General features: G+C 36.1%; 1 protein-coding gene across 1 annotated transcript in view; it reads right to left on the bottom strand.

Moving 5' to 3' along the window:
- The window catches only part of GBE1 (1,4-alpha-glucan branching enzyme 1), a 134,768-nt gene that overhangs the window by 58,632 nt on the left and 58,568 nt on the right, over positions 1-17,568 (bottom strand). The window contains exons 5-7 of the mRNA XM_062511525.1: positions 16,502-16,637; positions 13,869-13,959; positions 12,514-12,723 (exon numbers count right to left, since the gene is read on the bottom strand). Coding sequence (XP_062367509.1) covers positions 12,514-12,723; positions 13,869-13,959; positions 16,502-16,637 — 437 coding nt within the window. The remainder of the gene's footprint in view (positions 1-12,513; positions 12,724-13,868; positions 13,960-16,501; positions 16,638-17,568) is intronic.

Below are 17,568 nucleotides of genomic sequence, written 5' to 3'. Positions count from 1 at the left end.
AACAGGCTTGTATTCAAAGGCACCTAGTTTTTAATCACAATTACTTACTAGATATTGCCATTTCAGCTATATAATTTGTACTTCATGAAGATAAATAAGAGAACAATAAACACATTTATGATAGATTGTTACAGTAGCTTTGCTTAGTAAAATACATAGCAAAATTGAAATTATTTGAAATGTCTCTAGAATAAATACCCAAAATGTAATTCTTGTATTGATTCACAGCTATACTTTTTATCCATAATTCTATTTTTCAAGCATTATGAACCTATTTTAAAACCTCTTGTGACCTGAAAATGTTTTAACATACCCACTATCTTTTCTTAACCACCAAATTTGTAAGCTTCCACAAAAGACACTGAGCCAAAATGTATTCAGTCGTATTCCTACTAATTCACTGCAATTAAATTGTGACAGTGGAAACCTCAGATAGTATCTTGAAAATATTGACAGAATAATTAGTGTCCTTAGATAGGTATTACAAAAAACCCTATTCGACTGCCTACAGCTTACTTGGAAAGTTGTTTAAAAAGAAAAAAAAAACAAAAAAACACACTCCTCCACTTTTGAAAAAGCTGTGAGTACTGTATTTACATTTTTAAGTCAGCTGATGCCTAGGAGAGGCTACCTGGAACAGAGGCTAGACGGAGTTAAAGGAATAAAATAGGAATTCATTAAAAGTCCCTCAAAGGACACACCTTGGGCAGTACAAGAGCCTGGCTGTGTCTCCACCCAAGATGGATTCCAAGTCACGAGTTATCACACTTTTATAAGTTTTGGTTTATTTACAGATTGGGGTTAATTGTCCAATTACAGCTTCAGGTTATGCAGTCCCATCCTCCCAGATTGCTCTCCTCAATTCGCTGCTGTTTGCACTTTTGGGGCCTGAAGCTGCATTTGTGTCCATGGCTTTCAGGCTGGAAAAACATTGTTTTGTCTGACTAAACTGTGAGGAGAACTTGCTAACACTTTATATGAAGTTCAGAGTTATATACTAATGCAGTGCACAATCTGTAAAATACAAAACCTAAAACTTAAGGCATCCCGACAATGGAATGCCAGCTCACACAACAAGGCAATAGAGCCCTTTGATAGTTTTAAACCAACTTTTGTTCTTCTAAGATAACTGGTTAGTGCACAAGAACTTGTACGAAATCACAGAACACAGAATGATCTGTGTCCAAAGGGACCTTACGGATTACCTGGGCACAACCTCCCTGCCACAGGCAGAGACATCGCCAGCTTGGAGTCCTGTGCTACCTGAACTTAAACATTTCTAAGAATGGGGCATCCACAGCCTCTCTGGACAACCTCTTTGGTGTCTCATCGCTCTCACCACTGAAAGTTTTTTACTTATGTCCTTCCTTATGATCTAAATCTACCCTTCCAGTTTAAAACCACTGTCCCAGGTCCTGTCACCTGTGTCCTGTCCCACATCCCTTCCCTCAAGCCAATCAACCGTACCACACAGTTTGGTGCCATCCACAAAGTTCAACCCCAGTAAGTTCCTTAGGGACACTACTTGTTACTGATCTCCAATTGGAAATATCTACCAATATATTTCATGCATTGGAAATATGTGTTTATTTTTAACAGTAAGGTCTTTTACTGAAATGCCATGATTTTTAACTGAAATCAACTATTCCTACTACAGGCATCCTCTATTTCAGATCATGTTTCAGTGCAACTATTACTTATCCTGGCTTACATGGTAGCAGAATGATACCAACTTTTAATTAAAATGCATCTGAAGTGGAAACTTCATAATATTATAGAAAACAAGTTTCATTCCCCAGACCAGGACAGAATACAAAGAAAAAGCTAACATTCTCTGAAATAGTTTAAAACAAGTTTGCCCTTGCATATATTGACAGTCTAGAATTGCTGGCAAATGAGTTGTTCAAGCCTCAGACTCTAATTAAATGTTTCTGGTTTTCCAAGTTTCAGCGAGGATGGTTCCTCACTAAGGAACTAAGAGTAACTTAGATGAAAGTTAAGAGTATATATGCTAAGAGTAACTGTTGATGAAACCTGCAAAACATTTCCTCCTTCCAGCAGACAATTAATGAGTTTATAAGAATGCAATTTTGCACTGCTTTCTGTAATTCACTACTTTTTATTTATTTTTTTTTTTTTAGCCAATTTGTTAGCTGGATAAGGATGGGAAAGAACATCCAGCTGAAAGCTGCTTCCCACTTCCACTTGACAGACTTTCAGTTTCCTCCCCAGTTTACCCAATGACAAAATAATTACCTTGAAATTTCCTATAACAAAGTCAAAGTAGATTTTCATCTTTTCCAATGCCTTTATCCAAGAAGGTGGTGGCAAAGGAAGCCTGAAAACATTGATAATGTAAATTTTAGTGTTTCGTAGTTGACTTTTTTCCTCTCCAAAAAGGTTCTCTTTGCGAATCACCTACAGGGCTTAAGCATCCACCCTAGAATGGTTATATAAGCCTCTAACTAATTTGTAGGAAGGGAAATAGAGAATTTTAGATTTCAGGGTAGTGAATAGTCTAAAAATCCAAGATAATAAACACTAAACACTCAAATCAGAAATGGGGAGAAATAGTAGTGGAAATCTTTTGGGATATTTTTTCCCTGACTAATTACTCCAATTCACTGATTCTTTGAACAGAGAAACTATCTTTGAAATCTTAAAGGCAAGAGTTACATTTCAACATGAAAAGGTGAATTTCACCAAGTCATTATCCCTAAAACCAACTGCATATGAGCATTTTGAAAGATTCTGTTATTTGGTTACTTAAACACCAGCTTTTAGAATTTGTTTCAGAATGTACAAGTTTAGTCCATATAAAATTAAACAAATTAAAAGAAATCTGCTATAGTTAAATGCCATAATTCAGAATGAGAAATGTTTTTGGCTTGTAGCTGTGACTACATTGACAAAATGTTGTTCAGACAAACTTTACACTTGAAGCCATTGAAGTATATATATGTTTCCTTTGTGTGAAAAATTCTATTTATTATTATTATTTATTATTATAATTATTTACCAGCCTAACTTGGTGCCATAATAAGTGAAACAATAACTTAATTTTTTGGGTTTTTTTTTTTTTTTTTGTTTGTTTGTTTGTTTTTCTTTCCTTGCCTTAAGGGGAGAAGGGAAGGGAGGTAAGACAAGGGGGAATAGGGGGAATTAGCACTGCCTCCACCTGCTTGCAAAAGGTCAGGGTATGAAAATCTAACACTGTACTCATCATACTCATAAGGATGACTCCACTTCTAGTTGTGGCTTAATAGCAAATGGATTCTTTCCTCAAAAGACACCAATTGTTCTATTACTCTACTGGAGAGCTGTCTTAAAAAATTTACACTTCTAATAATAAGCCTGAACTGTGTTCCAAAATATCATGCCCTAATCAAAGGTGTGCTACATTGCAATCAAAATGTTGCTAAATACAAACAGCAAGAGGGGAAAAAGCTGAAAGAACTGAAGAAAAAAAATAAAGGACAGCATCAATTTCTCTGAAGCTTTCTTGGTTAAAACACAAGCTGTAGAGTTCTTTGTGTTTTTGTTTGTTTGTTTCTGTTTTGTTTTTTTTTTTTTTGACAGGGAGAAGGGAAAATGGCTTCACTCCACATCATGAAATGACAAATTCTATGGTGTTTACATAAATCCCTGCAGCCAAGAAGAGGCAATCTTATGTGTTTATTTAAGCAGGAAAGTGACAACAGTCATTACTTTACTTTCTACACATATCTTAAAGGAATAAAGAATAAAAATAAAGACTGCAAAGAGCATTCTTCTCTTCATTGTGAAGCCTTTTGATAAATATACTCAGTTAAACACTCCTTGTGCAATGACTAAATATATTATAGACACCAAAAAATCCATACTTTTGCTTAACAATTCTTCAGAGAACTTCATACTCAGCTCTTTGAACAAATTAAGTCATCTCCTACAGAAAAAATTACCAGAGCACATAGCGACTATGGATGTGCTTTTTCATTCTTGTTTATTTGTTCACAAGTATCTATCCTTAAAACTACACTTGACAGGACTTAATTATTGTGCAGCAACACTAAATAAATCAAGGGGTAGGGTCTAAAAAGTATTACTTGCACACTTCCTTTCCTCTGCCTGAAATAAACTCATTAATTACAGTAGAATAACTTAGAAAAACTTGTGTCAACTATCTAAACCATTAATTAACAACCAGAGAAATTAATTTCTTTTTTTTTCCCCAAATAACTTTATAGCAATTTTCAAGAGCTGACAAGGAATTTCAATACAGATACATACAAATATGAGGTAAAGAGTTAGCCCCTTTATCAAAGAGGAGACACAGGGATGAACCAGAACAAAGAGATGTTTGATTGCAGTTCTCATGGCAAACCAGAAAGATTTCTATAAAGATTTTTTTTGTTTTTCAACAAGAAACTGCCCAAAGCAAATCCATGGGGAAAACAGCCAATGAAATACACTTTTTAAAAACCCAAAAAACCCCAACCCACTCTTTTTCCTGATGAAATGAAAGTCAACATCCCTCATTTCATTTGTGGATTCTTCTCAAATTTATACAACCATCAGCCCTTTGTCCAGCACAATCTTCTATTCACAACAGATTCTGGTCATGCAAACTGCTGCAGCAATCACTTAGGAACACTGTGGAAGTTGTCAATTCAAGTGTGGATTAATAAATGCAAGATCATTATGCATATTAGACTGATGCAAATTGATTCTCTGCGATGTGTTGAATCTTAGCTAATTTTAGATATTTATTGAAACACCATAATCTACTTCAGGTAAGTGTGACTGCATCTGTTCAAGATATGATTTAATTTAATTGGCTACAAGTGGTCACCTCTGTATTTCAAAATGTGCTATCTGACAATATTTAGACCGATTGACTGCAACTTTTCAGTGTGCCTTTCCTCACATCTCAATATCTTGCTCTATCACTGTATCACTATCTGTGCAGCTACATTTTGGAAACCTCACACAAAGCTGTGAATGCTATGTTGGAGGTTAGTTTGGGAAACTGGACACTTCAGAGAAAGCTACATGGATTCTTATGTGAAGCTCTGAGTTTTTGAGCACCTATGGATTTAAAGCTTCACAGTCTGTTATACCAAAGCACAGTACAACAATTTTCAAAACAAAATACCATAAAACAATTAAGCTTGTTTAATTAAAAACTTTAACAATTAAAAAATAAAGCAATTATACAGCAGCCCTTGACTGCATATACTATAAATCATATGATCATGACTGAATCTTCTTTTTTTAACTATTATTTTAATTTTTCTGATTACATTGCAGTAAGTTCCTATGTATCATCCCTTCTGTCAACGATTTCAGCAAACATTCCCTTCAAAAATGGCAATTTATAAACTGCAGTGTCCCCATACTTGAAAGTGTTTACTTACTAGCATTTACAACAATGACTATAAAGAAAAGAAAACAAAAAGAAACAAAGATTTTTAGGCATGGAAGGTCTTAAACTTTAAGGTTTAAATTTTAGAAAGTATTTTTATACTGTCACAGTCACCATCAAAATCCAGTCTATTAGAAACAGAGTGCTAAGGAACATAGGCAGACATTGTTTTTAAAGGCAATCTTTAATCAAAATAATTACATTTACAGGGATGGTGGGAAGAATAAAAATCTCACTATTATTCTGCAAGCAGTGCTTCCTTAAGACAGTCATTAAGAAATAATCTTTGCCAGCCAAATGAAATTCCAATGCATATTACGCAGATCTTTTAAGTACGGAGCTTTCCTAAACTAATTTGGTAGAAGAAGACTGGCAGGAAATGAATTAAAATTGGCACAGCTTTATGTTCTACATAATGAAACACAGCTTATATCCCTGTTCTACTGTAATTACCCTAGAATCAACAATATACCAAAAGGACATCACATGACTGAGAATCTCTCTCATTGTCAACTCTCACTGCATTACCTTTTGTCTAGATGGAATTATGGCTGAAGATTCTCCCCAGTGAAAACATATTTTGGCAACTATGGCATGGCATTGGATGCCCTTACTAGTGCCTAAATGCAGCTGGGAGAATGCCACCTGAACCTTGATAAATCCTCAGAATCTGCAGAAGGAAACACTTCAGTTCTTACACTCTGGGAGGTCAACTGGATATGATTAACCAATTATGTGCAAACTACCCCTGCTTGCTTTTCCCTCTCCTCTTCCTGTGTCCCAAAACTTGCACATCTTAAGCTTCTGAGAAAATTCCTTAGCTGAGAGAAAAACTGAAAAGTCTTTAGATTAGAATTAGACAAGATAAGAAAGGCAAAGTTTCAAACAGACAGAGAGGATTGTTAGGAGCACTAGGATTCAAAAGGAAGAACATGGCAAAAAGAAGGCAAAAGGAAACAGTGATGAGGACAACCCAGTACCACCAACAGTCTGTGACAAATAGTGGTAGTCTCATTCCTCCCACCTGACTGACACCTGCCTGGCCAGCAGAGTCTGTTCAGGTGTCATCTTGGAAGCAGTGAGTGTCTTAGCAGCCTGTAAATCCTATCTATCCTTTGTGTACAAGAAGCTTGCAGTCAAATCTTTGCACTCTAAAATGTGTGTCAATATAGGGCCCCTGAGGTGGATGGCAAGAACACACACAATGTGTTACCTGCAGTCTCTATCTCATGCTCATGTGCCAGTTTTCCTTAAGAGCATTAGGCAAGGAACCAGAATCTTTAATACCATGGTACTCCATAGAGCATCAACTTAGATCTATTTAAAATGCTAATGGTGTAAGCTATAAAGAGTAGCAGTGAATCCGTTTCATCCTAAAAACTGTTACAAACCATGGGGATGCTCCTGAAGAAGGCAACAAGTCTTTCCCTCCACTGATACTTAGAATTCATCTGTGAATTGAAGGAAAACAAAACCAAAAATATTCTGAACAGATATGTTCAGAAAATTATGAACTCAGACAGGTACCCCTATCAAATGAACACTAAAGTCTGAAAGATTTATGTTCCAATTCATTCCACCTACTGTCATCACCTCAGTGTCAGATAAAGACCGGCAAAGCAGGCAATCAGAAGAAAGAAAAACAATTTGGGTGAAGAACAGCTGTTTAAGGAAGCTTAAACTCAGAGCTCAACAGAGGCTGCTGTAGACATTAGAGGATAAACATGTCTTTAAAGAGTCAGATCCTAAAGTCAAGCAAAATCAGTGGACCTTTTCTCCCCAGAAAATACAGTATAAGTTTAATGCAGGATTTAAACACTGGGTGGCAGAAAAGGCCACCGTCTCAGCACCCAAACATAGATGGATGTTTTAGATGCAAGAGAGCACCCGAGATTCCTGCCCGAGGCTGGACCACAGGACAAGGGAAAAAGGCTTCAGGTGACCCATCCCACTCTGGAGAAGCAAGATGGGGAAGAGGCCACCTACACCAGAACAAAGACACAGGTTTCAACACCTGACAGCTGGCCTGTTTCTGCAGCACTGACAGCAAGGTTAAAAGCAGTTTCTGAGCTATGACAGTTTATAACATGCTTTAAGAAAAAAAAAAATAAAGAGGAAAAAAAAGCACTGAGCTATAATCAGCTCTTCCACCAGCAGTTCAGAAGACTGAGCTGGAGAGAACATCTGGACTGGTAGCAGGGGATTAGCAAGTCATCTGTTGTCCTGATGTAAAAACTGTGGCTCATGGGACAACGTGTTTATATACACTAACCCCTACCTGTAGCATTTCAAAGCACATTTGGCATGGATATCACTTGAAACTTCATAAACCTGATGAAGAAAAAAAAAAAAAAACTTAGGAGATTTCTCCCCATTACATGGCTTAGTTATGATTTTTAACTCCAAAAATATGGACACAGCATCCAGTCTTAAAAAAGCCTTGAAAACAGGCCTTTAAAAAAGTCCCAAAGGAGATGCTGGGACACCAGCTGGCCCCAAACCAATATCACTTCTTATTGACCATACTGATGCATTCAAGGAAGCTGGACTAATTAAAATTAAAACTGCATTGTAAATCAATCTCTGACTTTTGTACCAATCTCCTAGACTGTGAAATAACTTAAAATTTTGCCTAAGTACTCAGGTGAAAAAGGTCATAGTATTAAAAAACTAAAACAAACTAAACACCCTCCAAAAATCTGCAAACAAACAACAAACCGAAAAAAAAAAACCAAGAAAAAAAACCCAAAAAACAAAACCAAAACAAAACGTGAAAGCATCACATGATTTCTGAATTTTAATTCCAACATTATTCCTAAAGGCTCACAGAAATATCAGTATACCTACTGACATTCAGAATTGGATTAAGACAGAATAGAGTCCAACAAAGTTTAATGAAAAAACAGGAAAAGCCTTAAAAGTCAAAACAATACTCTCAGATCTCAACAAGTCTAGAAGGGCAACATCATTTTCACATTCTATTGATGTAGTGCTGTGGGAAAAATCTTTACTAGGTAATATCTTGTTCTCAATTATTTTTAAATTGTTTTGCCTGATTATTATTTTAGATACATTTGATATTTGGAAAAATGAATTTAAATTAAAACACAATCAACCACTAGTTGTGATTCCATCTGGTCTCCAGGGTCTACAACATCACTTCTAATGAACCTGGTACCTGAAAAACCTTTGAATATGTTTTTAGAAGGTAAAACAAAATACATATATATATACACTTTGCTTGTGCAGAACTAATTGCAAGTAGAATCCTTACTTAAGATGGGAAGGTGTTTACATGTATTTCAAGAGAGCTACCTGTAAGAGGAACCCAACAGGGGCCATTAATTTCCTCTAAAATTAACTGTACAGTGCCAACTAAGTACCAGTCCAGAGCTTCTGGCACCCCTTTTAGACTAAAGCATTTCCCTGTCATGAATTCAGGGTTAGAAAAGTCACAATATTAAAGTAAAGTATATAAAAGTTTGGTTTTCAACAGGAGAGGAAGAGCTGCCAAATTAGCAGATTTGAGGAAAAAAAGGCCCAGGATCTAGATTTTAGAAAAACCCACAAGAATGTGCAAGAACTATGAAAATTATGAAAGTAAAAGTTTGCTTTTGGTTGATTCTCAAAGCACAGTTTATATGTGTTATTGAGAAAAGTTAAGCAAAGAGTATTCCATTGGCCAGTTACCTTACCTGGAACTTTTCAATTCAATGAAACAGAGTTGTTTTGTTTTTTTTTTTCCTCCTGTGACAACAACACCATGAACAGAATAATTTCAAAATGCTGTTCCCAAATTACAGAAAAGCTGTCTCTTCATACAACACTTGTAGAAATATGGATTAAAAAAAAAAGAAAAATGAAAAATTTGCCTTTATCTTTTTAAGTAGCACTGTGGTGCGAAGATGCAATACCCAGCATGTCTGTGAAACAGGTTTACTGTTGCTTTTCTAGGAGATACTCTACTTATATGCATTTTACTAAAAAGTAGTATTTAAGTACACAAGAGATAGAATCCTTTTTTCTTGGTTTTTTTTTTTTTTTTTTAGCATGGGTATAGATATTTTGTCGCATTCTGTTACAGCAAGTATTCACAGTCCCCTTCACAGACAACCAAATAATCTTGCAAATGCTGTGAGATAAACTTACTTACATTTTGGCTTTCAAAGAAAATGCAGACAGACTAAACTGATAAAGCAACTGTTCCTTAATCTCTTTCATGGTAGAGAATTAGTTTCTCTCAATTCCAAAGTGAATTGAGCATTCTTTGCATTTGATGTTTAAGTACCTGTAAATTTAACAGTTCTTCCCACTACAGAAGGAACAGGATTTAGTACAAGCTCTGCACAGGATAGAAGGCTGTGCTAGCTGAAGAAATTTCACTCAGCAAGCAATATTTTCTGTAGACCATTCAACAGACTGTGTTTGCTGTCATTTATTTTGAGCAAACTTTCAACATCTGCCAGCAACTTAAGTCTCTCTCACAGATTTTTACACTCGCCTCATCCAGACTAGAGCTGCTCATGCACTGGTATGGAAATTAGCAGAATGCAAATATCGACTAAAGAGGGGGGAAAAAAAACCTCAAACCCAACATTTTCAATGAAATGTCAGTTTGATTCTTGCACAATTTTGCTTGGAACCTGCACACACAAAGAAGAGGGGGAAAACTGCAAGCTGTTTTTAATCTGTTCTGTGAAACTTACAATGACCATGAGGGTTATATCTTTTCAACCTTAAAACTTGACTATAAACACTTAGAGAATATTTACTGTCTCAGGAATTAGGATGAAATAATCCCTTAATGACTAAAAGAAGTTCACAGCTTCCAGTGCTTGAAGAGGAAGGGGAAGAAAGGGTTTCCACAATTGTTTGAAAAGAGAACTCGAGATTTGTTATTGCATATCATGAGAGGGCAGGGGATAGGAAATGGCCTTCAAGAGACCCTCAGTTGTCCAATGCAGAGCTTCAGGCTCTCTGGTCTTTGCTATTCTCTAATCTCATCTCTCCCTCTCACAGGTCTTTCTAATTCCCCCCTGCAGCATTCAGTCTGGCACCTATTCCAATGCCATAGCATGAAAAGAAATTCCACAGTACAGGTACATATCACTGACCCAACCAAGTCACTGAAGCAGCTCTTCAGTTCTGGAGAAATATTTAACATTGCCAAGGAGCAAACCAGCAAAGGAGCTGGTTGTTTCTGTCATTTATAAATACCCCCAAACACTCAATACCAGCACCACTTTCTTTTAGAGGAGGAAGAGCCTGTGTCTGCTTGGAACAGAGGAAAGTCCATAACTACATTCTACTGTCTCACTAGACACATTGGTACTCAAACACTTGTTGGTTACTCATAAGCATCAAATGAAATAAAATATGTATTACTACAATATTGATGCTAAAGCTTTAAGATAATTTGAAATACAATTTATTTGAGTATGAAGTTAAAGCTTAATAGGAAGGACTAAAACGTGTTTCTTATAACAATTAAATCACAATTCAAAAACTCCCCCTGAAATAACCTGTTGATTTTTTCCTAACAACAAGTAAATAAAGAAAGAACAGCTTATCCTACTAAGTATTGAAGCGCACAAGTCAGTTTTCACACTGGTCACTTGATTTATTTGACACTATGAATTCCATTAAACAACTGGCCTATGCTATGTAGCATGACTTTTGTAATAGTGCAACAATCATATACATCCAGTCCATGGCAATTCAATGCAAGGGAGTAAAATGGGAAAAACAGGAAATTGAACCTGCAGCACGAAACTCCTAAGAGACCAGAACTCTACAGCTGCTCTGTGGTGAGCCACCACAGGAACATTCAAATGTAGCCTTGAAAGGGTTAGCACAGAACTTTGTAATTGATAAGAAGGTTACACAAGATTATGCATCTCAAGAGGGAAAATAAGAGAATTTATCCTGGGATAAGTGATCAGTTTTACATAGAAGTTTATTAAGACATGCTTTAAAGAGATGAAGGGAAGGGAAGGGAAGGGAAGGGAAGGGAAGGGAAGGGAAGGGAAGGGAAGGGAAGGGAAGGGAAGGGAAGGGAAGGGAAGGGAAGGGAAGGGAAGGGAAGGGAAGGGAAGGGAAGGGAAGGGAAGGGAAGGGAAGGGAAGGGAAGGGAAGGGAAGGGAAGGGAAGGGAAGGGAAGGGAAGGGAAGGGAAGGGAAGGGAAGGGAAGGGAAGGGAAGGGAAGGGAAGGGAAGGGAAGGGAAGGGAAGGGAAGGGAAGGGAAGGGAAGGGAAGGGAAGGGACAAGGTGGTTTAGAGATGAACAAACAAAAAATGTGAGGAAGAGACCGAAATAAGCTGGCTGCTTGTGCCTGTTTCTCTGTTTAAACCACTGAAACATTCATTGTACAAGATCAATCTCCTTGCCCCCAATACCTCAGAATACAGAATAAACAATACTAAATACTGATAACCATCTGGCATTAATCTGACATGCTTTGACACACACTATATTTATACTAGTTAATTAAGCTTGCCCAAACTGGGTCTCTAGAACTGTCTACTGAAAATGACCCCTTCTCTATATTAACTGTTGACTGACCTCCAGAAGCTCTTTGAAATGGAGTTAGTTGTCCTGGGGGGAAACTTTTCCCACATTTAAACAACCTGACAGTTTGTCAATAAATTTACAGAACCTACAAATTTTCATCAGCTTTTGTTATAATTTTATTTTTATATACAAATATAATCTATTATATATATGCAACATACTATACATACCAGGAAATATTAATATATCCTATAATGTATAAAATACACAATTATATATTCCTATATAGCAGACATTTAAATTGATATTTACATAGAAATATATTTTTAAATAAAAATAACTACACCGTTATATAATACGTCCAATGCATATGGTATATAACATGCACATAGATAGTCATAGATGACAGGAAAATAGCAAAATTGAAATCCTATCATTTAGTGTTAAATTTTAAGCATTTAGGCAAGTAGAGGAATACGTACTGCAAGTCAAACAATCCATATTACTTTACTATTACAGTTTGGCCAGGAGTGTAGTTTTAACAGAATTGTTATGAAATAATAACCACTAGCACAGCTGATGTGATGTTTTATACTCACTTTGCATAGTCAAAGAGCCTGCTGTCCCAGAGCTGGTGAGTGCCTCTATATCCAGAATGGAAGAAACAAGAATCTGTACCATCAAACTGGTTGAGACCATCTTCTGAGTTTTTTGAGGCGTGGCTGTGCACCACATCAAGCAAGACTGTGATGCCCATGGAGTGAGCAACGTCAATCATTTCCTTCAGGTCGTCAGGAGTCCCGTACCGGCTGTGAAAACACAATGTGGTACAAGCAGGATTTATCTGGCAATACTGAACATTCATCATGGAAACCACATCAAAGTCAGCAGTTCTTCATCACCTACTTTACAGATGTACACAGGTTATTTTTTCAGCCTCCTAAACAGTAGCTATTGCTTACAAAGTAACATTTGAAACCCTCTTTCATTAGCAAAATTCCATAACCCACACAATGTTTTGCAGAAATAGATTCAGTTTTATTCTTCCTTTTTTAACAGTACATCGAATTCAGTATAAAAGATAACACATACAACTTAAAACTGTTATTTAATATTGAAAACTTCCTTAGCACATAAGGGACAAGAATAGACGCATACTGCTGGAATAAAGTAATGATTACAAAATAAAGAATGATTACAAAAGTAAATGTATATCCACATGATCCACAAAATAAACCATCTGCTGTTTTCCTGCTTAGTTATTTGGTTTAGGTACTACGCAATTTTCTTATTCCTAAAAAAAGATTTTTGTCTCCTGTCCGACATGCTATTTTTTCAATTAAGCCAGTTTAAAACTGCCAATCTACATTTAGCCTGGTTGCCACTTGAGCTGCTCTAAAAAAAAAAAAAAAAAAAAAAAAAATTAAAATAAACTACGACTTCCACATTTATCATAATTTTCTTAACAACTATCTACATTCATTTTTCATGTGATTTTACTCTATGCCTCAAATCTAAGTATAGTCAATTACAAGCCTGTTAGGGATAGGGTTGCCACAGAACACACAGAACCATTATTTTAATCAAGTTCATTACGAACAGTGTATAGTTCTGTTTGCCATGAAAGTCCTACACATCCTGTTTGTTACTGCCAAGAATTCCACAACCCCAAACCCATGCATAAAGACTGCTCAAAGTGGATTACCTGGAATATGCTACGGCAGCTGAAGTTACTTATAGACTTTTTGTCTGCACCCTATCCCAAGTGCTTCACAGAGCAACTGATCACTGTGCCAAATTGATTTCAGATTTAAGAGGAAGGTAGAGCAAACTCCTAAGCCATTGCTTTCCATTATACATGTTCTTGCAAACACACACCTGCACGCAATATTGATTTCAATGGATGGGAAGGAAGGGAAAAGAACAGAGAAGATGCTGGAGCACTTAAACTTACCTTGATGCTGCGAAGAAACTTGTCACCTGATAACCAAAGCTGGCATAGTATGCATGTTCCATAATAGCCATCAGCTGGACACAGTTATAACCTATAATAAAAATAACAAACAAATGCCTTAAGGATAGTTAAAAGAGTATTCAATACCTGTAGCATATCCATTCCAGTCTTCACTCATTTTAGCTGCCTCTGGTTAATGGTTAACAACTAAAGATTCAGTAACTTTCACAAAGCAATTCTACCTAACAGTTTATACTGTTGATCTCCATTACAAATGAAACAGTCAATTTGTGAAGTGATTTACACATATTGAATCTCCCAGGTGTAGACAGAAATAAGTGTAATCCTTATTTAATTTCAGAATACTGGTTATGCCAACCCACATGTCCTGAACTGCTTCAACTTTTGACACTTACAGTCAGGGGGTCTAGGGTTAGCCACTGGCTACACATACTATGACAAAATCACAAGATGGTTTGAGTTGGAAGACAACTGAAAAGATCCTCTAGCTCTTACTCCTCTGCTATGGACAGGAACACATTCCACTAGACCAGATTGCTCAACATCCTTCCAGGGATGGGGCATCCATAACTTCTGAGCAACCTATTCCAGTGTTTCACCATTCTCATGATAAAGAATTTCTTCCTAATGTCCAACCTAAAAACACCTTAAGGCCACCCCATCCCTGGTGTCCACTTGGACATGAAGTCACTGACTGAAACTCTGGGTGTGACCATCCTGCTAATTTCTCATCCACCAAGTGGCCCATCTGTCAGATCCACGTCTCTCCAGCTTAGAGACAAGACTATAACTTCACGACATATGAAAACTTTTCTTATCCCATCAAAATCACTTTAGTTATTTCTTCCCTCTATGAGAGTCTTCCAAAAAGAAAAAAATAGAAGGTAATGAGCTTTTATTCCAAGTTCACCTGAGAACCACAGCAGTACAAGAGGGCTGGGGAACACACTGTTGTATCACCTAAGATAGTTCAGTACAGTCTTCAGGAAGGGAACTCTAAAGAATCAGGTTTTATCGACAGGCTATTAAGACTCACACCACCACCATTATCACCATAATCACTTCATTCCTTAGTTTCAACAAGATGCTGCGAGATTTTTTTATTCTTCCTCCATTTTTTATAGCTGTGACATTTAAAACCAGAGCTATTATTAGAAGACAGTTGGTGTGAGCTCAGCAATTTGTCAGATTCATTGCTGATTTACAATTCAGGGTTGTTGCACTTGTTTTTATTTACAGCATTTTTATAAATAAACAGCATGAAACTAATCTCATTCAATTTGCTTGCTTCTTATTTTGCTATTTGTCATGCACATATTTCTACAAACTAGATATAAACTCTAATATATTAGAGTTTGCACACAGCAATGTCTTCAAGCTTGTCCTAAAAAGTAAGACATTCCAAAACTGAATCTAATGGACCTTACAAATATATTTAAAAAATACTTAATTCCCACAATGGTTACTTAGCATAAACACCAAGGAACATTACTTATAATTTCAGTATATCCTAAATTTGATACTGCTTTTATGATTTATTGTATCAACCTTTTCACAACATTTCTCGACAAAGCAAAGATTTAAGCAAAGCAGAATGTTTCCTAACTCTGTAAATTCTATTAACGTCTTGGGACAAGTGAAATTCCTTGGCAGTAAGGAGTCACAGCTCTACAATGTCAAATCCAAAATTGCTTTTTATTAAGGGCTTCCAGACGTGCAAACTCCCGTGTCTTGCCTGCAAGCTCAACTTTACCGAAAGGCGAAAGCCACAAAACATTGACAACAGGTAAAGCTACAAGAAAATGTCTTCTTCAGGCACTCTGATGAATAAAATAAAATCTAAAAAATCAAACACAGCCACCATCCACAGAGGTTTCAGCTACAGATGTCACGATTATTTCACAGCAATGTAAAATACATATTTCATCATAAGGCAATAATAGGCAGTAAGTTTTAACATGGTCCATTACAGAAACACTGCAAAGATACCACAGGAGAAAATAATTAAAGTGAAATTGAGGTGAACAGTTTTGCTGTGTTTTCTGAGATAACGGTACCAGCTCTTTTCACACATCCTCCCCAACATACTAGAAGTTCTTTTCTTGAAGAAGGTCTTTCATATTTAAAGTACCCTCGTTCTGATACTTCAGAGCTACTGTTCAGGAATAAAAGAAGTCTAGCATGCTTATTCTGGCAAAAAAAAAGAAGAAATATCCAGGTATTTCTTTTGTCTTTTCTCAGACTTAAGATTTACACTAGTAGAATCAATTAAGAATGAAGTATTTTCTGAAGATTGTCACAAAACAGGTCCTGTTTCAAGCTGAAAGCAAATCATGCCAAAAGCAAATTACCTTGCAATAGTCATCTGGGGCTTTAACAACCATATTTTACTTAAAAATCTGGAATGAACTTTGATTCACACATCCTATTTCAGTCTTTGTTTGTTCTCCATAGATTTCATTTGTTTATAATTTTTGCTCACCTAAGAATCTATTTTTACAGTATGTGTAATTGGGAAATGCAAAAACACCTCTAGATACTTGACAGTTATCTTTTCTAATGAGCCCAGGCACACAAAAATTATCTCTGCAAGCATTTCTGGTATTACTTACCAAGATCCTTTATTCTAGGTAGTACATTGTATGTGAAGTTTTTATAAGAAGCTACTTTCCCTTCTGGGGAAGCAATTCCCACATGAGATTCATAGATTCTTAGACTTTTTAATCTTTTTGGAGAAGGATTCTTATGCTGTAAAAAAAAAAACAAAAAAAACAAAACAACAAAAAAAACCAGTTGTCATTATGAACAGCTAATGAGTGCTGTCATAACCACACGATTTGCACAAGATGAAAAATAATTTAAGGTTTATTTTGCTTTCCCTCTAAGAGCATTCTAAGCATTTTAGAAGCAATTGACCATTTTACACTGTTAAAGCAAATGTCTGTTTGAAATCAACATCCTTTATGAACAAGAAACTGGACATTTATGATTCACCACTTTTTTCATACTCTCTTTAAATTATACTTCATTGTTCAAATTCATAGTAGCCACTCCACTCGATGTCCTTCTGAATCACTATGAAGCTTGCTTGAAAATAGAGGGAGAAAATAGTAAGATAGGTTTTTATGTTTTAAGCAGACCTGTTTTTTGCGGGTTCATGAAATCACTGCCATCTCTTAACAGAAATTTATAAATACTTTATTCCTAAAGAATACAGTTCCATAACACAGAATCACCTATATTCTAATTACTTAGGATTAAAATATGATTTAAAAATCCCAAGTCTGGAGGTCAGTACATAGCATTTCTAGATGAGTAAAAATATTTGAACAATGCAGCAGCTATTGAAGTCAATATTGTATTTGTTAATATATTATTTAGGTGAAATTTTGAAAAGGTAGAACAAAACTAGATGAATACACACATGGGACTAGAAACTAAAGGAAGAATGTGAAGAAAAAAACTTCTGGTTGAGGCATATGACCTCTGATTTATTTCCACTGGACACCTCTATTATTCATAAAGAACTTTATTTTTCCAGTATGGCCTTGTCTGCACCTAAAAGTTCTGGCCTCTTTTTCACTCTAGGTCATCCCAATCCCTGCATCTCAAAATATCTACCCGTTCTTTTTCTAGATGACATTGAGATATCACACAGCATCATACACAGAGTAGGCCA

This window comes from Cinclus cinclus, chromosome 2 (genome assembly GCF_963662255.1).
Source record: "Cinclus cinclus chromosome 2, bCinCin1.1, whole genome shotgun sequence".
Taxonomy (NCBI): domain Eukaryota; kingdom Metazoa; phylum Chordata; class Aves; order Passeriformes; family Cinclidae; genus Cinclus; species Cinclus cinclus.
This window is presented reverse-complemented; position numbering and strand designations above follow the sequence as displayed.